The sequence below is a fragment of the Nothobranchius furzeri genome, chromosome 18 (assembly GCF_043380555.1).
Source record: "Nothobranchius furzeri strain GRZ-AD chromosome 18, NfurGRZ-RIMD1, whole genome shotgun sequence".
In the NCBI taxonomy this organism is placed as follows: Eukaryota; Metazoa; Chordata; class Actinopteri; order Cyprinodontiformes; family Nothobranchiidae; genus Nothobranchius; species Nothobranchius furzeri.
In genome coordinates this window covers 36,448,868-36,472,745 of record NC_091758.1, presented here as the reverse complement: position 1 = coordinate 36,472,745, position 23,878 = coordinate 36,448,868, and the positions used below count along the sequence as shown (strand labels likewise).

At 42.9% G+C, this 23,878-nt stretch overlaps 1 protein-coding gene across 1 annotated transcript in view; it reads right to left on the bottom strand.

The window, feature by feature from the left end:
- Positions 1-714: 714 nt before the first annotated feature.
- Positions 715-23,878, bottom strand: part of LOC107392551 (connector enhancer of kinase suppressor of ras 3) — a 33,847-nt gene continuing 10,683 nt past the window's right edge. The window contains exons 2-13 of the mRNA XM_015970423.3: positions 16,104-16,267; positions 11,252-11,454; positions 11,025-11,112; positions 7,518-7,559; positions 6,702-6,821; positions 6,494-6,553; positions 6,062-6,130; positions 5,840-5,986; positions 2,698-2,822; positions 2,073-2,260; positions 1,908-1,994; positions 715-1,817 (exon numbers count right to left, since the gene is read on the bottom strand). Coding sequence (XP_015825909.3) covers positions 1,525-1,817; positions 1,908-1,994; positions 2,073-2,260; positions 2,698-2,822; positions 5,840-5,986; positions 6,062-6,130; positions 6,494-6,553; positions 6,702-6,821; positions 7,518-7,559; positions 11,025-11,112; positions 11,252-11,454; positions 16,104-16,267 — 1,586 coding nt within the window. The 3' untranslated portion in view covers positions 715-1,524. The remainder of the gene's footprint in view (positions 1,818-1,907; positions 1,995-2,072; positions 2,261-2,697; positions 2,823-5,839; positions 5,987-6,061; positions 6,131-6,493; positions 6,554-6,701; positions 6,822-7,517; positions 7,560-11,024; positions 11,113-11,251; positions 11,455-16,103; positions 16,268-23,878) is intronic.

Genomic DNA, 23,878 nt, shown 5'->3' with positions numbered 1-23,878 from the left:
TAGAACTGAGCACTTCATTCCTATGCAACCATTTGTGATGTGCAGCCATTAAATGTTAGTGGTTAGCAAACTTGTGCAGTAGTTTGAGCCGAGTGCAGGTATTATTTAGGCAGACCGCAGGCTTTCAGAAAGTGCAAATTAGCAGGAACAGCGGGCGACTACAGCTCAGCAAGCACGGGCAGAGGAAGACAGAAAGAAGAGGTGAAGGAGATAAAAGAGGCCTAAATGCATGCACCGAGAGAACAGCAGGCAAAGGAGGATGGGGGAGGTGAGCTGTGGGTCGTTCCAGTGATGGTCAGAATAGAAAGGTGCTGATCCTCTGCAGAGAAACATTTGTCAAACAAATGGGAGGCAAGGTAACTAACCTGCTGTTTGAACGTTTAAAAGACAACATATGTGCAGGAAAAAGATCCCCTCATAGAAAAGCTGCTTCCACCATATGGTCACCCAGCTGGATTTTACATTTCATTAAAGTAAGAAGTAGCTGCATAAACACCCGAGACGGGAAGAGCGGGGGTGACTTGACATAAGCTATCATGTTTCAGAGCATGCTTATAAAACAGAAGTAGAGTTTAGCACAGAGCCTGTTCCTGCACTGAGTGGAAAACCCGCCTTTCCCTTACAAACCGATGCATGAAGCTCAGCAATCGAGCTAGCAGATGTATTACAAAAACACATTCAACACGCACTGACAAAATAAAGACAATACAAAAGTTCACTGAAATGAACTACGATTTTTTAATAAAAAAACTTTGCAATTTTGTACAAAAAGCAGATAAAGCAACAGACACGTTGTGTGTTTTTTTTTTAAATAATACTGTCGTTGTGTCTCTTGTGGTCATGAGCCATCAGGAGGCATTTTGACCAGTTTATCCTAAAAGATCGAGCTTTATTAATCTCAGTACAAGGCCCTTTAGGTGGGACGTGGCAGAGCAAACTGAAACACAGGATATTACAGAGTGCATAGCTTTAAATCATGCACAGAAGTAAACATCATTTGACCATCGAATTCAGCACGGTCGACTAAAGTGACTGTAGAGGTTGTATGCATAGCTTACAAGAGGCAACCAGTGGCAAACTGTAAGTAACTGATAACAAATCAACTCAAGAAAATAAACGCAACATTAAATCAAAACTTTTTACTGAAAATTGAGAAGCACATAACTGAGGAACTTCAATGTTTGAAGCTTTCTGTACCAGAACTATTAAAATAAGACATAATTTATTATGTACAAAGGCTACGTCTCCTAAACCTGAACAAAATCTCTTGAGGTGTTCAGTCAGAGATGAGGATTGTGGGTAATTGTTAAACAGGTGATGACTTGATGTAGTGAGTTCTACAAAAGCAGGAGTTGTAGTAGCTAGTAGCAGTTAGCAGTAACACCAGGGAAACATGGAGATTTGGGAGGGGGTGGGGGGGTGAGAAAGCCCAGAGCTGTTAAAAAAAAAACCCCAGCTGGACGTTAAAGGCACCGAGAAGGAACACAGGACAGGAACAGGAAGCCCCGCATAGGAAGCACATCATCAATGAGTCAATAGCTTAAGCCGCGTGATCCAACTGACCAGTAGGGAGCGTTCCGCCGACGTGCGCTTTGAGATGGGGGTGCTTACGGGGGTCTTTTTCATGTCCTCCTGGTAGGGAATGGTGGCACTGTTGTGGAGGTCTGAGTTGGAATAGCAGCGGCTGCCTCGGCTGTTGTCCACCCGGATGAGATGACGCTCGGCTGCAGGCCGGTAGGGCGGGGACACCGTCGGGACCTCCTCAGCGATGGTGGGGATGCGCTCGTTACTCAGGTATCGGTACAGCAGGTCCTCACCTAAAGCAGAGACAAGAAAACACACAAAAGTTTTAACTTTTATAAGATTAAAAAGCTTTAACAGGTTAAAAAAAAATAAAGTATGCATACCTTTCCTACCCTGTGCCCAGGGCTTGGCATACACATCAACAACTCCCACACACGTATCCGCCGGCATCGACAGTGGCCGTTGCTTTCCTTGAAATAAAACTTATATTTGAATAAAAACGTTTCTTTTAGAAAGGGTCAGAGGAATACTGATGAAGAGGTACTGACCACGGGAAGGCTTACGCTCCCTCATTCTGGGTTGAATCACGTTGGCTTCAATGGGACAGCCAGAACTTAATTTGTCACAATCTGCAATGGTGGTGCGTTTTCTGCTCTCCAGGTCCAGGAAGGAGTTGGGTGACTCAGAGCCTTTTGGTCTTTTGCTAATGCTGGAAAATGAGTCTGTTCTCATCTCTCTGCATGTGGGGAAAAATGTTTATTAAATAATCAGAGACGGAAACAAGGAAAACGTCAACAGTTTACAAATAAATTTAAAGGTGCATGAAGTAAGAATGACATCCTGTGGTCAAATTTGGGTACTGCAGTCCATGTCTCAAAATAAACGAGTGACTTTGTCACTGCCGGCCAATGTCGAATTACAAATGTCTGCCCAGCGTTTGTGTAGAAGACTTGGCAACCCTGCTGACTCAATTATGATTGGCCCTCTGGAACAAGGGCAAATGGCATCTGGACCCAAAAAAAGACTACGTTCCTCTTCTACCTTTTAAAAAAGAGAAAAACTGACAACCCCCCAACTGGCTTAGAAGGAAATCATGTTCAGTGTAACATTCCTTCCAACAACTTACTCATTGTCCCTTTAAGCGAAAGTGTTTATGTAATGATGTCTGCTCACCGGGGAGTGTACGGCATCTGAGGAGGAGGAGGAATGTACAAGTCTTGGATACCCGGCTTCTCCTTTTTGGTTGAACCATTAGCTGAGCCGCTGGGGGACTGAGCTCTGATCAGAGAGGAATTATTCTGAAAAAAGGAAAAGTCTAGTTATTAATTAATACATTCCTCAAAACCACAGGGTATGACTTTCAATAGCCTTTATCTCATCAGTCATTGTTTCTGGCTGCAGTTTCTTCCACGACTAAATATGACTTTCTGGGAGGAGTTCACCATAAGTGGTGAGACATTTAGTGCTTGTGTGCATCTGAGTATAAATTTTCTAGTTTGAGGTACAGGAAAGATTGTAATTGAAGTCTAAAATAGACCGTGAGACTCTTTCGCCACAGTTATGTCATGTCATCTGAATGTTTGACTTTTATCTGCTCAAGTTCTCGGGGTTAAAATAGCTGGATGGCAAAATTAGGACCAACTAAACATCTATTACTGGATCTCATGAATCTGAGATGCCTTCAGGAGTGCAAACCTTACAGTTCTTGAATCAGGCTTTATTTTGGCTTTGAAGCCCTATTATAACAGGTAAACTGAGATGTCTAACTCTGATGTCAGGAGTACTTGTTGGGACGGATGCTGGTGAACATTAACTATTGTTTTCAGAGCCTCTCTGCTGTTTCGACATATCGACTCTGGTATCGTCTCATCTTTCCCTCTCGAGTTAGAAAACAGGCAACGGACGGTGGCAAAGTTCCACAGCCTGAAATCTGGAAGTCTAAGATTACAGCGGGCTAATTGACTCAATGTCTGTGAAGAAAAATGACTCGGGCGTAAAAGATATGGATAAAATGCAAACTTAGGATGGTGCAAAAGGCAATAAATCACTCATTTAAAGCAAATAATATGCACCAGCTTGTTATTTTTGCCTTTTTGTCACATTTAAAGGTTTCAGATAAGCAAACAAATGTCCTTATCAGATGACCATAACAGGAGTAAATACAAAATACACTTCCTTATTTAAAGGGACTTTACGGACTTTTGAATTTTTATGCTCGTGATTGCCCCCTCAGGCCAAAAGCGTAATGGCAGCTTCAATAGTAGGCTCGTGCACGAGGCGCGCATGCTGTACGTGCACACTCCTTAACGAAAATAACAGCTGAGACAGTCCCGTGTGTGTGTGTGTGTGTGGGGGGGGGGGGGGGGGGGGGGCGGAGGACAGAGGACAGGAGAACGCGCAGCTAATTAATTAAATAATGTGGTTCTGTACCTTTCTCTTCAGCACAGCCGACAAAGATTTATGATGGGTCAGTCCTCCTGCATCCTCAGATCATTCCCTTCCCTTGCTTGAAAAATTGTTCCAAAATGAAAGTTGAACCCACATCTTTTTTATCTGTGAATTCAATGCCGTTCAGCGAGTCTCAAATAAAAATTTGGGCATCTTACTGTAAAAAATATACCATTAATGTAAAAAAAGAAACTCTAAATAAACTATGTTCACATCCAGAATCAAATCCAGGTCTTCTGCACGGGAGTCAGACATCTTTCTAGGTGAGCTACACTCTAGTAACATTTGCAGTACCTGTAACTTTTATATCCTTGATGACAGCTGAAATAACGTCAAACCAAAGAACGGTTCGGAGTGAAAATGGCTATTTTGTTGCTAATTTGCAGGAAATATCTAGAAGAAAGTTCTACAGAAAGTAGCTAAGGGTCCTCAGAAATGTAGCTAGCTTTGTCACTAGGCATTAGGAACAGCGACAAAGTGGCACTGCCTCTCTCTCTGCTGCTAAAGCTACGGATAGCAAATGCTACGGGCTATGCCTGAGCGTGAACGCGCATGAGGCAGCCTGCTCGACCCGAGCATCTCTCTTTTTCTGTGATTTTACAGAAAAACAGGCAATCACAGTAAAAATGCCAGGGCTCATTCTACAGGACCAGGGCATTGCAGGAGAATGTATGAAGAAGACATTTATTATTTCTATACATGTTTTGGCTGTCAAACTTCCATAATGCCCCTTTAATAAGAAAGAAAACCCAACCACACTAACCTGTACAATCACAAAAATCACTTCAATAGAAGCGAACAACACAACGTAGGCTAAACGAGCTCAAAAAGCAGCACATCATGCCTTATTCTTAAGGGATTCAAGAACCAGGACTACATCTAAAGCTCCGCAGGCCTAACTTGGTTAAGGTCAGAGGTCGCATTTCTACAATAAGAAAAAGACAGAAGGGCAAAAATGTATCAAGGCCAAAATGATGCATTAAAACCCCGTCACACGGTTCCCAAAAATGTCTTGGTGATTCCCAAGAATCTGTGGACCGAATGGGGTAAAGGTGGAACTTTCTGGAAGGCGCGCGTCCCGTTCCATCTGGCATAAGACAATCCATCAATCCTCATCATCAACCCAACAGTCAAACACGGTGGTGATGATCTGGGGCTGCTACAGGACCTGGACAACTTGCTGTAATGGATGGAAACGGGAATTCTGCTCTCTAGCAGAATATTCCTGAAGGAGAATATCTGACCTTTGACCTTAAACAGGCTGTTCATGACGGAAAATCCTCCAGTATGGCTGAATTTAAATACTTCTGCAAAGACGGGCGGGAAAAAGTAAAGTCTCATTACCAATAATCACAGGTGCACCTTTTCACAAGTTTCAGATGTGATTTTTCACTTTTGTTTGAAATTGACCCTTTCTTTTGCCAAATATTTGTGTAAAAAAAATAAAAAAGAAAAGCAAAAACAGAATCTGTCACTTTACCTTATATTGTTCTTTCACCACTGGATGTTTAGTTTAAAAAGGAAACGCCAACCCCTAACCCTACTCCAGTTCCACTACTTTACACTCCAGTGACTTTTTAAACATCAACATCTGGGTCATTTGTCTAATGCAGCTAATCCACTGTAGGCTGGCAGCTTTATCTCGGAGACTGAGTGACATCATGGGAAATCGTTTCCCTCCTTTGTCGTGCACCAAGACAAAACCCAAAGGTGTATTGAATTCACAGGCAGCTCTTTCAGAGTAGCTCTGTCTGAACTTGCTCTTTTGGAACAAACTCCCACGGAAAATAAAAAGGCAATAATTGATAATTATACTATTCAGCTGATTTTAAGGATGAAAGAAAGAAGAATGCTTGTAAGTATGCACCTGAGGAACTGGGGGCTTCCAGCGCATGTTTTTAAGAGGGGCGGGGGTAAAACCAGTCGTGCCCGTGGGTCTCTTCTTTAGCAGCAGAACCACACCTTTGGGGTCCTCTCTTAGCTTGAAAACTAGGTTCTTCAGCTGCCAACCGACCTGGGACAACAAGAAAAACCATCAACAAAAACACCTTAGATTTGTGCTAACTTTAAAATGAAGTCAGAATCTCACCACAGTCTGCTCGTTGACTTGGATCACCTCATCACCAGCGTGGATCTTCCTGGATAGATCTGCAGGGGACTGGAAGACAACAACAACAAATCCACCTTTAGAAGAAATGTCCTTGTTTCTTGTGTCACGATACCAAATAAGAATAACGTGTCATTACTGCCTATGATTCAGATTCTGATTCATGTTTAGGCACCGGAGGCGTGAAGCTCCGACTGTGACGTTCGTGCGTTAGTCACCGACATCTTGTCTCATTGTGGGTAAAAGGTGGGACTTCTTTTCTGTTTGCGATATTTGCTGTTTAGTTCGGCCAAGTAACAAACAATTCCCTTTAACGGATGAGTCGTTCTTTACTCCTACGGATCTCAGGGTGCCCACCTCTTCCTGGAGGCAGGCTGTTTGCATTCCTGTAAAGTGTTGTTCCGTCACACTTACATGTTCCGTGGTTCCAGTGATGACATGCAAACCGTCGTAGGTCGACTTGATGTACATTCCCTGGATTTAAACAACACAAACAATATTCCCAGAAGGAGTTCAATGTCAGAGAAAGCGGGAGCCCTCAGTTTGACACACATTTCATGCATTCCTGCAGAGGCAGACAGCGAGTTTTGAGTTTATCAAGCGAGAAGGACGAATTCCTCACCAGACCCTCGCCGGGCTTGATGTCGGTCAGCTGGACCTCCTCCAAGCATGCAGACTGGCTCATGAGGGGGTCAGATGTCGTTCTCACGGTCTGATCACAGATATGGTTCAAAACCTTTGACTGCGGAGGAAACGGGAACACAAAATAATCAACAATTACATTTTAAGGAAAAGCAGACTCATCGTAAAAACTGATCTGTGATCACGAGGGGCTTACTAAATCCTATAATGACGCGTGCAGTCGCAGAGTGTTTTACAGGTTTGAACTCGTGAAGCAGAGCTTATCTTTCATTATTGCACCTGTGCACATGCCTCTCTGTGTGTTCATTTTAAGACTTAATGGTAAAATGTGGAACAAGAATATGCTTGCACACAATCCCTTTATTTGTCTTTTACTTATTTTAAGGACAAAACTGTCATTTGTCACAATTAAAGAGGAGCTGTGGAGCACGCATTAAGTTTTAGTCCAAATGAAACGAGTTGATATAGAGTTGTGCATGAGAAAGGGAAACAAAAAAGGGAGGACTCCTGTGTTTGGGTCGTCTACAGCAAGTAGAAGACAGCTGATTGAGGCCTAAAGAGTCTGGAGTGTGTCAGCGACAGGAAACACTGATTGATAGTTTGGGCGGATTAAGACCCGCCCCCTCTGCTGGCGATCCAAAAGAGTCCGTTCACTCAGAAACCGACCTTGTTTAATGAAAGAACGTCACACCGTCCCTATGCTAAAAAACACCGAGGCTGTTTCCATCCATAAACATACCTAAAGGATCTCATTTAGAGTTGTATGAAATTAAGGGAAGAAACACAGCATACTTACAACTTCAAGGATCTTTTCTTCCATCTCGTAAACACTGCAGTCCTGTGGAAAGGAGGAGATGATGGCGACAGATCAGAATTATGAGCCATAAACGACAGAGAAGAGAAAGAAGGCATTCAAGAAAATATATACGGGGCTAGGTAAACACTGTGTAATCACAATCCCACATTTAGAACTGAGAAAAATGGAGAGCGGCCACAAATAAACAGCTTTTAGTGTAAAATTACATCTTCGACTACATTTTGTGGATGCCATAATTACATAAATGGCCTCCGTGGTTCATTTTCCTGAGCTGGAATTTAAACACAAGTCAAATACATTTATAGAAACGTGTAGATAAAATGGTAAAATGAGCAAGGGTTTCCCCAAATAGTGTTTAGGTTTCCTGCAAATATTTAGATGCAACGCTGCTTTAAAACAGCAAGGAATGGGTGGGCTTGTGGAGCCGGGGGTCTTTTGGAAGTCAGACGCAACAATAGTTGTGAACCTCGTTGCTTAGCTGTTGATGAAATCTGCAAATTCAGCTGGGAAAATCTCTACAGTCACCTCAGAGTCCTGATTTAGCTCCAGTGCTGCTGGACTTGACACAGCTGAGCCAACTGGCTCTTGTGACAACTGCTGATGGTGAACAAGGTGGAGAGGAGGGGGTTACAGAACTGACTTCATGTATTCAGAGGGCATTCTCCCTTCAAAACGCAAGAAACATGCTTGCCAAAACCAGACGGGAAAACACAACTCAACTTAAGCTCGTCTCTTTATCCCGAGAGCCTCCACAAGCTGCTGTCATCACAAAGTTACAGAAAGCTGTCGTTATGACGTGTAAGGGCTTGCGCCAAGTACAAAGGCAGCTCTGTGGCTCTTTGTAAATCCATTGTGCAGACAGCAAACGGGGGTCGAGAAAGTTTCTCTGCGATTCCAAAGCTTGCACATTCCACGGGGCTACAGGGAGCATCTGTTTTCAAATGCACTTGGCTTGTTGTCACATCGCCCGCTTTGTTTGCTCCAACAAGATTTGCACGACTGTCTGCGACTGAAAACGCCGATTGGCTTCCTGACTTTTTTTTCTTGTCTGTGTGACATTTTCTGTAACAGACCACAACAAATAATGTCAACTTGTGAAAAATCTGCAGAACATGACGGATTTCTGGTTAAGCAGTAAACATGATTCTGGAGTGTTTTTCTAACTTAATGGTAAAAAAGAAATGCCAGTATAAGGCTAATGGTAACCCAACCATAGGATTCGATGGACACAATTTGGAGCTAAAATCATTTTTCCATACCAAGTATTCTTTCTTGTTAGCCTGGAATACCCCAAGGTTTCAGATAGGGATGCACCGATACGATACTGGTATCGGTGCAGATACCGATACCAATACCAGTATCGTATTGGTAAAAGTTAACCGATACCAGGAACCGATACCAATGCAGTTGCTTGAAAATGGCTTCCCTGTAACTTGTCGTTTCTGTTCACCTACTATTTTTAGTTTTGTGATGATTTCCATTCCTATATTTTACTTTTTATCTACCTCACAGTCTTTTCCTGTTGAAAGCAGAAAATAAAAGAAAATCTGTATTCCAAATCATTGCATTTTTTTGTGTGGTAGAAGTATAGGTATTGGTAATCGGTATCTGCGAGTACTCGGATCCAAGTATCGGTATCATATCGGTTTGGAAAAAAGTGGTATCGTTGCATCCCTAGTTTCAGAAAGAATTTAGTTATGCTTACATAAACAAGCAAGTGCATATTTTCCTTCAGAGAGTGGCCCTTGCTTGGACGACTACACTGAGATCGAGCCAAAAGGCATCAACTAAAAGTACATATTTTGAAATTTAGAGATTGTGAAACAAAACAGTATAATTAGGAGCTGCAGACGTGAGTTGGCACCTCTCTGATCAAAAGTTAGCCTTTCTTTCTATGATCAAAGAGCATAAAAGTAAATAGAAAGTGTTTAATTTGACCAAATTATAACTGACCCAATTCCATAACCATTAACGACCAGATGACTCTCCAAGTGCAGCTTTTGGACCTTTGATCCGACACCAGAGTTGATGTACACGGGCCAACCAAAGGGGAGAAAATGGACTGACTTCACGTGAGGAGCAACGATATACTGTAAATGTAGCTACAGTTATGTCCGATCTGACGTTTTCTAATCAATTAGATATCAATAAAACATTGCAGACGGATTTATTACCATTTTGTTTCCAAAAAATAAATAAATAAATAAATAAAAAAGAAGAAAGAAGCAGATTGACTTAAAAATTAAAGCCACAAATGAAACATTTTTGAAAGTGGATGACCTCTGCTCTGTTGGGTCGCCAACACGGGCCGATGTGTCCACGGTTTTAGGCTGTGCTCCATTGTCTGCACATGCAAACTGCATTCCAGCGCAACACATAAATTGCATGATCCGAAAAGCTTCTAACCCTGGACTGAAGTTCACGAACAGTCTCGGCTAACCACATGCTGCACTCCCCCAATAAAACCAATCAGGGGCAGGCTCCTGAGCAACAGACATTATTAACTTGCTTCTTTTCTCGGCCCACACAAACTACTCAAGTGAAACGAAGCAGGAAGTCACCAAAGACCCTACGATGGTTTAGATACATAAACGGGATTAGTGAGATGCTATGAGCTGATGCAAGAGTAATAAACGAAACGGTTAGAAAGCAAACCCATCACTCAAGTCTTCATCAGCTATCAGACCTTTATCCTGCACCACAACCTCAGAATGAAACATGACGATGTGGGAACTGCATGCCCCCACTTCTTCTGGATGACCATGACTGAGCCATTCACAGTACATCACAAGGGGTGCTGAAACCCCAGACTTAAGCGAGGAAACGGGCACTCTGGGAAAGGATTTTATTTTGATGCAATGACCCTCTAAAAAAATGACACCTGGCGTCTGAGCAGTCGTGTTTGCCAGCACTTTAAAATCCTCAGAAGAAGGAAAGCTGTGCAATCTAACGAGATGATAGTGAAGAAATACGCGCAGCATGTTTATCTGTGATATTGCAAACTGCTTCTAAATGCATGAAACCAGCAGAAGATTCACTGCACTGAGATTGTGTCTCTCAGGCGGTTCGTTCTGCTGCAGGCATCTTGCAGAAGCCAAAACAGGAACCACATGGCTGATGGAGGACGGCAGCCTAAGGAATGCTGGCAGCCACCCTTAAAAGAGCGCTAGAGGAATTTTATTAAGCTGGAAACTACAAAAAGAACCGTTCACCAATAAACCATCCCACACCAAGGGGGGCCACCTCATTAGCCAGTGTGTGGGGGAAAATCTCCCCCAAAAAAAACAACAACCATCAGCTTCTGCAACAAGACGGCTGGCTTCAGGCTGAAGCCGCGGCTGCCAGACCATATTTCCCTTCTAACTAGCTCTTCTCACACATTTTACACAGCAAGTCTGTGCCCGTGGGTCGGTATGTGCCGAGTGGAAAAAAAAAACTTTTATGTGCAAGTCTCCATGGGATTAGCTTTACTGTTAGCAAGCAGACCTGCTGAACGGTGGTGGTGAGCTCCAGGCACAGCTGGATGATCTTGTTCTTGGTGGCCGTGAAGTCGCTCATCCCGGTAAGAGGCGTCCTAGAAAGAAACGAGAAAAAGATTCTTATCTGGTGATTACCAACTGGTGTTGCTGCGGTCGCGTTCAGCAGATTCAAACCACACTCAGCTGGTGGTTCTTCTGGTATCTGATCTGATGGGAGCGTGAGTTTCTCATCACCTGTCGAGCCAAGCCAGGAGGCTCTTGGCAGCACCAATCAGCTCCACCACAGAGGTCAGGAAGTCATTTGGTGGCTTGCGAGAGACGCTCCCGTCGTACGCCGGGCTTTTCCTGCGGTCGGTCGTGGCTGTGTGGAGACTACCGGTTGCAGCTCTCATCCTCACCACCAGATTCTTCAAATTATCTGTTTCTACTCCATAATTCTGAGGGGAAAACAAAGAGCACATAAAATTACTAAAATAAAATGAGAACGTCGAAGCAAAATAGAAAATACCTTCATGCCAATCTAGACTAATAACATGGGAGAGGTTTAAAAGCCTTGGAGTTGTTCTGGGAAAACATGTTTTTTCCTGTTCTGTAAGTGGCTGTAATCGTTTATTTGACAGATAAGACTTGACTGAAGGATTTCACCCACGACTCACCACAGAGGTGTGCACGAGCCATCCCCTGATTTCTATCAGGTCTGCATTCTCGTTCTTAGCATGCCTTATGGACAATTCCCAATATCTCAGCATTTCAAAAGTTAAACACGAATCAGCGAGAAACTGCGCCAGAGAACTCCCTTTTCTTTTTTCACTGAGGGTGAAGTGTGCATCTGACACTACAGTTTGAGCAAGTGATATTAAAATAATGCAATGGGTAAACAGAAGTAGACGGGTCTGGCTTATGTCCCGGTAACTATCAGCTCACTCCATGGCTTCCAGCAGCGCTGCTCTAAAAGTGGCTTGCCAATGGCCAAACACGCTTAGCAAGAAGTAAAACGGCACGTGTTTGGCAAGCATCAGAAGTCTGCAAGCAGTTAATGTCTCCTTTTATTTTGTTTTCTTTCAAACATATGCTACAAAAAAAAAAAAACACAACTCAATCCACTCGTTTCATTCCCAAAGGAAACACAGAGAGCAGACTGGACAAACAGCAGCTGTAGGCAGTTCTATTCACGCCACGCTTCACATGAAACGGCTTGTTGCAAACCTAAAAGATAAGACAACACAATTAAAGGATTTTTGGGGGGGGGGGGGGGGGGGATTGGGAGACGTCATCTGATCTTTTGGCTTTTCATTCAGCCATTCATGTTTGAAGTGCACAAAAACAATGCGAGTGTTTTCCAAATCAAACTTATTAGGTGGATGACTCACTCAGTGTTTCTGACAGCCCTGTTGGTGTTTAGGAAGCTTTTGTCCAACCCTAACCCAACACTTCCACCTGAGCAACAACGGTTTAGAATCACTTAACCTTTCAGTGTTGGGTCTTTATAGAAGCCAAACAGGAAAAAGGAGCGTAGATGCATAGATGCTCAAGTTGGGGCCTGCTGAAGGGACAATACTTTGGAGAAATAAAGAATGGCTATCACAGCAAGCTGCTTCCTGCCTTCATCACAGGCATTAGGAGTCTGACTTGAATAGAAAAGACACAATGTCTGACTGTGCAAGAAGAATGTGTTTCTGAATAAATCAGCCATAAAATAAAGGTTTCTCACAAATCTTTGAAAAGAAAACTCTGTACATAAAAAATAAAAGTCCACCATACTAATCCCTGAAAAGCATTAACACTCATTTCATGAATAAATACATGTTTCCTGTAATAATTGTAAGCGTGATTGATGCATGCCATTTCCCATATTATTTAGCTTCCATTAGTTGTGGCGGCCATCTTGAATCAGGTCAGCCCCTCATTAGTCAGCTGTAGACGTACAGCGAATCAGGAAAGTTTTCACAGTGCATCACTTCCCCCCCACATTGCTATGTTAAAGGCTAAATTCAGAATGGATTGGATTAAATGTTGAATACACGAAACACCCCATAGTGACAATGTCAAAAAAGGTTTTTTTTTTTTTTTTTTTTTGTTGCAAATTTAATAGAAATAAAGATGATAGGTGACCCACCAACCCAGTCTGAGGCAAAGAGCTCTCTGGAGAAGGTTTCTGTGTACATTGCTGCATTTAGCTGACCTTCTCCAACTAGTCTCCACATTTCTGCTGCTAAAAACATCCCCACAGCATGATGCTGCCACCACCATGTACAGATATTATTAGCCTGGTGATGAGTGGAGCCTGTTTTCTCCAAATGTAACGTCTGAAATTCACACCAAAGAGTTCAGTCATTGACTACGTTTACATGCAGCCAATATCCGGGTTATGATCGGGTTAAGGTCGGTATTCGGGTTTCTGAGTTGATCAGAATAACCCGTTTACAAGTATAAATAGAAAGAGTTACCTCTAACTTGTATAACCCAATTTAAATACGGACGTTGGTGTAGCGTCAGGACGTGTGGACTACGTCCAGACGCAAAATGCGTCATTTCCGGTTATTCTTGTTCCGGTATCCGTGAAAACAACAACATGTTTCCCAGTTCGGAAGAGATAGCGACCGCGTTTGTTTGCGCTTTAGTTTCTTCGTCACTCCAAATGTGTGGTGCTGTGCTGCGACTCGCCATGTTGCTCCCAACTTGTTGTTTACTTCCGGAGTTCTGGCGCATACAAGACGTCTCGCTACTCAAAAGACCAAGATTCCTTGCGAACAGAGCATGCGCAGAACACACGCTTTGATGGGGATATCCCGGTATGCGTTTACACGACCAAACATTCGGGTTAGAAAAGGGTTACCCCAGGTGTAGTAACCGGGTTTTTAAAAACCCGGTTATGAGCATATCAGGGTTTTTGGCGGTGTTTACATGGACCTGCGGAACCGGGTTATTGTGAATATTCGGGTTTTAAAAGGGTTACTGGCTACATGTAAACGCACTGAGTGTCTCAACAGACAAGTGAATTTTATTTCTCATGATCCGAGAGTCCTTCAGGTAACTTTTGGCATTTTCAGGTTGGCTGCCATTTTACTAAGGAAGCATTGCACATCCAAAGAGTATTTTCTGAGATTTTCATTAAAACCAGTTATGTGGTTCGTGAAATCTCCTGTTGACATTGCAGACAAAACGGGTATGGGAGATGGAAAAAACAGGAATCTGTGGAAGTAGTATACACATTATATGAAGTGGATGTCATGAGTCGGTGAGTGAACAGAGACCAAATGAAAGCATGTTGGATTTCAGCACCAAGTCTGCAGAAGACATCAAGGCAGATCCACTCAAACGAGTTGGAGCATCTCTTGTTGTCCCTCGGCAGCTTTCGGCTGTAAGAGAAGCTTGAGTATAAATGTTTGCTGAAGGGTTTATAGAGGTTCATGTGACGAGATCTTTCACTGCATTTCAAATTTTAAAATGCAAGCATAACATGATCCTTATTATTTTACACGCGTGTGCATAAACTAAAATGCAAAGAATCACATGTGCAGCCGAGATGAACAGGAAGTGTCCGACTGAGCAGTAAATAAAACAGCATAAAAATAGGGGAAGAAGAAGGAAAAACTGGGATAAAGCACATAGCGGTGTTGGTGGTTCGAGTGGCTGTCAGTAGCAGTGACCTCAGTTAAAGCTAATTAAATCCCTGGGCTTCATTTCCTCCCACGGGACATGTAGTCGTCAGAGGCCTCCTTCCAAATAAGCAAACTTCCTTAGTCGAGGTGAAAGGTTGCCGAGAGTTCACAAATCCTGGCTTCTCGAGTGTCAAATAAAAATAAGATGGAAGTTAAATTTTCCCAATAAACTGCATGCAAGTTTACTATGACCATAAATTTTATGCAAAACGATAACAACTTGGGATTTGGCTAAAATGATGCAAAACATTGTCTGGACGTGCAAAAATCAGTGAAGGCCCAAATTCCACGATGAGGTAAAAACATTATTTGCCTCAACTGTTGAACAGACACAGAATATTGAGTAAACTAATAAAACATCAGAGTTTTCTACTCAGATTAACTCATTCACTGCCAATGACGACTAGTCGTCATTTGCATTTTTTTTTACTGTTTGAGCATCGGAACGAGCCCCTGCGCTGAGAGAACAAACATCTCAGCCCTGAAGCCGATCTTCATCCGCATACGTCACAGATCACATGATCAGGAAGCAACACATCCATGTGTTAGGAGATCGTTTTGGGCCGTTCCTGTAAAAAAAAGTGAGGCACGAACCGGAAAAGCGTCTGCCGATCACAATTCGACAACGGATTATGAAAGAACGGATAACGCTCGAAACACGCGGCTTCTTCCTGATGTAAGAGGTGAGTCTCCTCTTTGTTTTGATTGTTTTGTATTGTATTGTATTCAATTCTTTATTTCACTCAAAGTTTAAATATACAAACTTCAAATGCATCGACATCATGCTAGCGCGCAACGTTCTGTGACTCTTAAAAAACAGTAAAAACGGTGAGAAACGCTGGCAGCGAAGGCCGTTAGTGATCAGGAAACGGCTGGCAGTGAGTGAGTTAAAGACCAAACAATCCGATTTTCTGCAACAAAAGTAGACAAACCGATCTTTTAGGTGCCTTGATTTTAGTTCAGCACTGGGAAGACAAGAGTTTGTGCAGGAGGAGGACAGGTGGAAAAATAAAGCTTCTTTGGGGCTAAAAACCACCATAAGAGAGTATTGCAAAGCGTTTTAAGACAACAAAAAGACAAAAATGCTGACACTGATCAAAACGCAACGACTGCAGTCTGGGACTTTTATGACACAGGAAGTGATAAAACTCCAAATCGATCCCATCTGCTGAAAAACCTGGCTCTCTTTGGAACATGACGGAGTTTCATCCGTCTGTCATCAGACATTTTTGTTTTTCTGGGTGCTGTGATGATGGACAGCTGGTGAGCTGACCCCAGAGGTGACTATCTGGAGACAAACGTGACACATGGAAATGAACGAAGAGGGTTTTACTGCCACCAATGAGCTAACGCAGAGTCAACCCACCAAAAACAGGACAATGTGCCCATGACCTGATCTCTCCTCTTTACTCAGTGGTACTCACCAAAGCACAGAGCAGATCGACGGCCTCCAGAACCAGCTCCTGGTGTCCAATCCTCGCTACACCCAGTTCCTCCAAGTCTTGATGTGAGATCTTCAGTAGCTGCTCCCCGCTGATCTTCTCCCGCTCAAAGTTACTAACATACTGCTGCAAGCTGTCGTCCAAGCCTAAACAGGAATGAGCGAAAAAGGGAAAAAACATGAATCATGAGTTAGATTAACATGTGTCCTAATTGTGCACGTGGGCAGGCCGCAGATAAGAGACAGGTGGGACAGCAATATTAGCTAGATAAACACACCATCAACAGAGTAACGGTTAAGTCGGTTAAGCTGGTTAAACAATGGATGCTATATGTACGTGGCTGAGGTGTGTGGCCGGGTGCTTGGAGTAAACACGTCCACCATCAGGGACAGCCCATTTCTGCTGTTCTACAGTTCCAGGAGAGCCGATTTGACCGTTACACCCCCAACTGCCGCTCGCATCAGATTTGTCAGGAACTTTGGGAGCGTGAAGTAGAAGTTGTCTACTGTTCATTGTTCCTATTTTCCATGTCTTCTATTTTTGAAAGCTGTGAACGATCAAGGGTGGAACTTGTGTGAAAATATAATGAAATGCTGCAGATGCATTTAATATTGTGCTTTTACCACGAGCAAACCCATGAAAATGTCCTCCTTCTACATGCAACAGAGGGGGAAAAATGAGTCTTTGTTTGTGGAAGTCGCTCCCCATCAAAGAGTGCACAGAGAGGTGGCAGCTGCAGCCACACGGCCCCGTGCCCTGCATCTTTAAAAGACCTGTCAGCTGCAAGGCTCATTCAAACCTTACCACACTCAAACTCGTGCATAAATAGCAGCAATCAGGGTGACGAGTTAAAGTTATGTGCAAAAAAAAAAGAATCCAATTTGGCCATATTTCTAATAGAAAACGTTACTGGTTTCTTTAAACTGTGTTTTGCTGCAGCACATAAGGTCTTCACGCCTCAGTTACACTGTGTGTGTGTGTGTGCACCTGTTGCTGACAGTTTGCATACAGGGAAAACAAACGGAGTTGCGTGTGTGAGTGTGCGATGGGTGCTTACCAAAAAAAGATCAGACTGCCTGCATGGTAGACTCACAGCTCTTTTAGAATGTAGGCGTAGAATTAATGTTTTGGCTAAATCACTGCGTGAACAGCACATCTCCCGCATTTTACAGTGTTTTGTTTCAAACGACTGATATAAAACGATTAAAGGATAAAACTATTTCTTATCAGGCTTCAATTGACAATAAAATCAGAGCATTAGCATCTGATAACCAGTGATAAAATTCAAAACAAACATAATGTTCTGACTAAGGCTGTCTGAGTTCAGAGTTGCACAAAGAAATTAGCTTGTAATCAGAATTTGCCAATATTTAGCTTTAACAGTGCTGGACTTATCTTCATATCAAACATCTCTGAGGTCAGTGAATGCACCATTGTCATTCAGCGAAAAACCCAAAACAAAACAAAGTTCAGGTCCAACATTCATTTAAATCCCTGTGAAATCCTGGTGCATGTGAGAGCTGAAGCCACTAGGAAAATCCTTCATAATCATTAACCTGCGAGTCAAACCCCGTTTGCCTCATTACATTCTAGTCATTCCTTGGCATTTTAATTATTCGGCCAGACTTCAGAGAATAGCTTTTCACTCAGACTGGTTGGCCTTCTCTGAAAGAATCGACTTCAAACTGAAAGAAAGGGGCCGAGTGCCGGCTGGAGCCGAATACAAACACTGGGCCAGTCGCTTAATGCGATTAGAGGAAAACAAAGACTTTTGAGATCTGAGGGAGACAAAGTTTCTCCTTCCTGCTGTGTTAAAAAGGCATTTCCTGTGGAAGGGAGCCACCGGTTCTCAGCAGCAACAGGAGAAAGTTGTGGTCTGAGCTCCAGAAAGGCTTGCCGTCTTTAATTTGAGGTTTGATTTTAGCTCAATTGTTTTAAAACCACATAATATGATTTAAATGGGATAAATTTGTGAAAATAGCCTAAAATGAATTCCAGCTAATGAACGGATCACAGAGAATTTCCTTTAGGAAAGGACCAACAGTCCTCATCCTCCGAATAAAACAAAACAAGGGGTACAGCCTGTCAGTAGAGCTTCTGGAACATTTATCACGTCTCCATCATGTCTGCATGGGTGTGTGAGGCTATCAACTTACATTAAGGTCATTGAAACCAGTAATCAGATCAACTGTGAAGTGAGTGAAGGGGGGAGAAGAAGAAAAGGAGGTGTGAGTTCTTCTGAGAAGCTTGAACATTCAGGATGAAACACTTTACAGGAGTTTTATAGCTTCTATAAACTACTTGGCACATGTCCTCCAACCTGACCAGACTATGGGGAACAGAAGCAAACACTGACACGTTTAGTTTTCCCCACAAACTTTTTTATTTGATTAGAATAAATGATTTGGAGTACGTGGGTCTAGGCCTCGCTCTAAATTCCATTCACGTTCAATTTAACCATTATGTGCAAAATATTTGGGTTTAATTCAAATCGTTCGCAAATGCTGACAGAGACAACGGTCACAAAGATATTCACCATATTTCTAAGTAATGGAGGTTTTTCTCACTGGTTTGTTTTTGAGAATGCCACCTGCTGTTCACCGTGGTGTCTCTTACCACCCACCGTCTCAGTCTGAGTGAACAGTAACTGTGCAGAACAGGTTATCTGCAGACTAGTAGTGCATGTGTGGGTCTCAGACAGACATGTTTCTGGTCAGCTGGAAAAGCAAAAACTGGACAGCTGGACCAGAGGTCTGTGAGACCAGTAAAAGCCTTTTGACAGTAATTATGGCAATCTCAACCATTCTAGATACGTTGCATAATAAAAACACCAGAGGGGGTCTGAAAACGATCGCGCTGACAAATATTTAAAGAACAGTCAAGTCATTTGAGAATGACATTTTACACAAGTCCTTTTTCCATCCCCAGGGAAATAAACTTTTAATTGTGATCAATAATGCATTCAATGAAGCTTCGAGTCGCCAACATTTCGCTCTCAGGGGTTTGATTAAAGCCGGGCGGACACGGTGCGACTTTTTCACTCGTAGCACTCAGCTTCAGCTCAAACTGTACGACTTCCTCGCAGGGCAGATCTCACGAGTCATGTGCTCACACTGTACGACCCAGTTCTCGGATGCGACCTGACTGCTCACTAGTGCTGTACGATACTGCAAAATTTGGCATCGATCCGATACCGAGTAAATACAGGGGCTAGTATTGTCGATACCGATACCAATACCGATACTTTTTACTACTAGTCTAGTACCAACTAGTTTTGTGGGATTTATTAAGGTAAATAGGATCAATAAAACTTGAGTTTTCTTGATTATTTAATAATTTTGAAAATTTTCCTTTAATAAATCATGTGTATGATGATAATACAATACAGGGAACATTTTCAGGCAAATAAAGTTTTCATTAGGAAAGTCAAAATGGTTTAAAAATGGTTAACAAACTCAAGATTTTTTTTCTATTTGAAATGTATAAAGCTGTGTAAAAAAATTACAAACAGCGCTCCTTTTTCGGTCTGCCATCACGCAGCCACAACAGTGCTCTCTGCTGTTCTGTGCTTGTCTCGTGCTGGCGCGCTGTTTTGCTTTTTTTTTTTTTTTAATGTAACGGCAGACTGCCCCGTTGACTGACATCCGTGGCGTTCCAATCAAAGTGCTTTAATAGTTTTTTGGGCCAATCACAACGCTCTTTTAGCGAGGTAGGCGGGATGTCCCTGCAAACAAACATGGCTGCCTCTCGAAACGGTCCAATCACAGGTATCAGCCAGGTAAACTACAAATCAAGATGGCTGCCGTTCTGTAGTGGTCCAATCAAGGCGCCATATAGATTTCATGGGCCAATCGCAACACTAAGTAGGCGGGATGTTATTAGAAAAAAACTAAACAAACGTGACTAGTCGGCGGTCAGCCGCTCGTTTGAAACGGCTTTGGCATCAAGTTTGGACTATTATGACTTTAGCTTTTGTTTGAGTCAAGATCAGATAGAAGTACTAACATTTATTTAGGAAAAGGATGTGTTTTGCATCTTCTTTGATGGAGTTTGGTGGACTGCCTCGTTGACAGACATCTGTAGCGGTGAGTACGTCATGGCTTGCCAGGCTAGAAGAAACTGAATCGATACCATGACGTGGGTATCTAATAAATACTCAATACCAACGTTAGATCGATACTATCGATATTTTAGATCGATCCGCCCAGCCCTACTGCTCACGCTGTATGTCTGGTAGCAACACGTCGGACCTAAAAATATGCTACAAATAGCAGTCAGACTGGTTGGCCTTCTCGCAGCGTCATTTTTGTCTTGCCTGTTGTCCTTCGGGAGTGCTGCAGGAGGACACACAGGGATTTATGGGGTTGGATGAGGAAAACGAAATAAAGAAAGTAAATCTGTTTTGTGATCAGTTTAATTTGACATGAACACGACAAACACGCTTTCCTGACAATCTTTGTGAGTAAAAACGTGTAGAAATAAAAACGAACAACGTGTGTTATTAGGGAAATAGCGGGCGAGCGGTGTTGATACATGATTGTGCATGCGCCGTGAGCGGTTCTGGTACTTTTTGGGTCGCAGCTGCTTGCAGCGCCACTTCAACAGTGCGATACCCTCACGAGGGACGAGCAAAATATCAAACACGCCAGAAGTTCGTGCGAGCTCCCGATTGCTAATCGGTAGCTGGTCACGTGGTGTTAATCGCTTCTCGTAACCCCCTGTACACTACACGACGCTCAGCGCAAAACTCGCCCCAATCTTGTGGATTCTCGCACGAGTGGAAAATCGGCTCAAAAAAGTGAAAAAGTCGCACAGTGCCCGCCCGGCGAGGGAGTCTGAAAACGATCGCTCTGACAAATATTTAAAGAAGAACAGTCAAGTCATTTGAGAATGACATTTTACACAAGTCCTTTTTCCATCCCCAGGGAAATAAACTTTTAATTGTGATCAATAATGCATTCAATGAAGCTTCGAGTCGCCAACATTTCGCTCTCAGAGGTTTGATTACACAAGTGAAAGAGTGAACCATCCCACAGGGAGAGCCGACCCAGCTCCCTCCCCCATCTGTGAACCCCTCCCTGTGTTCCCAGTGGGATCTGTAGCCACCATGTGCACGCACGCACACGCACGCACACACACACACACACACACACACACACACACACACACACACACACACACGCACGCACGCACGCACGCACACACACACACAGGGTGTAGAATAGCAAAGCCACTGTAACTCCACTGTCTTTATACATAAGCCGGGCCTCTGAACCTGTGGGGAACGGTCAGGAATTTGACTCATTGTTCTCCACTGAGCAGCTCTATTGTGGGAACTTGCAGCTCTCCGGCACAATGGTCTCTGACCGGACCAGGCGCGTTGTAATTAAAAGGGAAAAGAAAGCTCCTCTCGGCTACTGCTAAGCTATTCGCTAATGCATGACTTCACAGGACGAAAAAGCACACACACACACACACACTTTGGAGCTGGGGACGGCAGTTCTACAACAAACATTCAGTCGTCATCTGTGGACACCATTTCACCTTAAACAAGTCATAAGTTTAAATTTGATTCCTCTACAGATAAAACTGTGGCGATAAGTTAAGTAACGCCTGCCAAAGTTCACGCAGTTCCTGAAACCAAGACAACATCAAACCCTCTAAGATTAAAACTTTTATCTCATTGTTCCCAACAAAGTGTTTCAGGCCAACTTTAAACCCAAACAAATACAAGACGGCAGTTGTGCCGGGCGGTTTTCCTAAGTGAGAGAAAGCAGCTGACGCTGGGGCCTTCCCTGGAAGACAAAAGCAGCTCTGTGTCTTACAGGGTGATGGATGATGACTGATGAGGGAAGAGGGTTTAAAGGTCATGAGGTTGTTGAGGTTAAAGCACATAAGTAAGGATTAGTACTAGTTCAGGCTCCAGAGGATGCACTCATTATTACATTTTCTGCAATGCCGTAAATCTTATCAAACTATTGCAAAAAATCATAAAGTTTAATGGATCCGCTCTTAACATCATTAAATACATTTTTTTTACCATTGCTGAGGAGGATGGGGAGTCTGGTTATTACTGGATGAAGAGAGGTGAAAGGTCACATTTTGAGACAACACTGGTCAGAAAAAGAATATTAAAGTGAGAAATAAAAGAATTTGTGGCTATCACATGATTTAGTGTAAATGTACATCACATATAAACCATATTAACTCATCATCACACCACTTTCTTATTAAGACAGCATAAATAGAATACAACGGAAGGTTTGGGGGAAATAATACCATTTCTGAAAATAGTTTAATCGTTGAATAATGTCTGTCAGTACGCCCCAGGGTAGCTTTGGCTACATCGTAACTCATCCCTACCAGTGTGTGAATGGGTGAATGACTGATTGTGTTAAGTGCCTTGGGGGGTTCCAGGACTCTAGAAGGTGCTATATCAAAGTACAAATACAGGCCAATGTAGAAGTTATAGCTGATAAAATGATGTTCGAGATAAACATGCATCAGGGTTTCCCCCAGCGCTTCATAAGCCTGGCGGGCCGCCAGGCTTTGCTTGGCCAACCGCCAGGCTAAGCGTCATGCAAAGAGAAGCATTCCTGCTGGTGGAACAGAACATTCAGAACATACCCTACAGACCATTTTATGAGAATGTGCATCTCTAATTTACGATCACAAACATCATTAAAAAATACAGAAAAACAGGCTGAGTAATCGAGGAGGAGTTAAAAGCAAGACTAAACTGCTTCAGGCGTTTTTAATGTTTGAAAACTTGCAGCACCTATGATATTTGTCCCTTAAGCTAACTGCGTAAAACCAACTGGTGGTTAACATGTTTGCACCTGAAATGTAGAAATGTGTTTCCTGCTTCGTTTTTTTCGTGAGTCAGTTTTACTCCCAGATCCGCCAAAATGATTTCCAAGCCCGTGATAAAACCGATTTTTTTATCCCCTGGACCAATAAAAACAACTTTTTGTGGGAGTTTTATCTCAGTGAAACATCAACAGTCACCTTTTTCCTCCCAAGTGTAACGTCCAACCAAGCTGCTGCTCATGACCACCAGCATAAACACTCCGTAAAGAAAGGAACAAAGACCTCAAAAATGTCAAACACCCTCCTCCTTTTCTCCCCATTGTCCCGTGTCTAACCCTCCACCCTTCACTCAATTTTTTCTTTTCCTATAATTTTCATATTGTTGTGGTTCAGCGTGTTAACAGTTTACCTGAAGATAGTCCCAGCTATTGTGTTTTGTAATAGAAAATGACTTATGTAATGTGAGGATGGCCTGTTATCCAGTTTTAATCACTCACTCTGTGTGGCCTGAGAACTTTTCTAGATGATGGGACCGAGACGTCACATTGCTGTCACATAAACCTACCATCCAGCGGGAAAACTATAATTAAATTATGCTTTTGAAAAAGAAAGAGAAGACGAAGGAATGAAAGGAAGTGAAAAACCAAAGAAGTGGGCTTTTTTCTTTGAAAAGGGACAACCCAGGGGACCTCAAGCTCTTAGTCATGGTCACTGACACACAAACATATGAAAGAAAAAACAAAAACAGGGAACTTGGCGCGGTTGTTTCCCATCACATGTATGGTGATCCGGGTGGCCCTGCATGCTGATTACAGACTTATTTAACAGCACCATAATAGCGGCCTATGGAAACCACAAGAAAGATGAATAAGACTTGGGTGAGTGAGGAAATGAGCCACAGCCATTGAGTTTGCCATGGGAATTGTGTGGTTGTCACCGTCTAACCA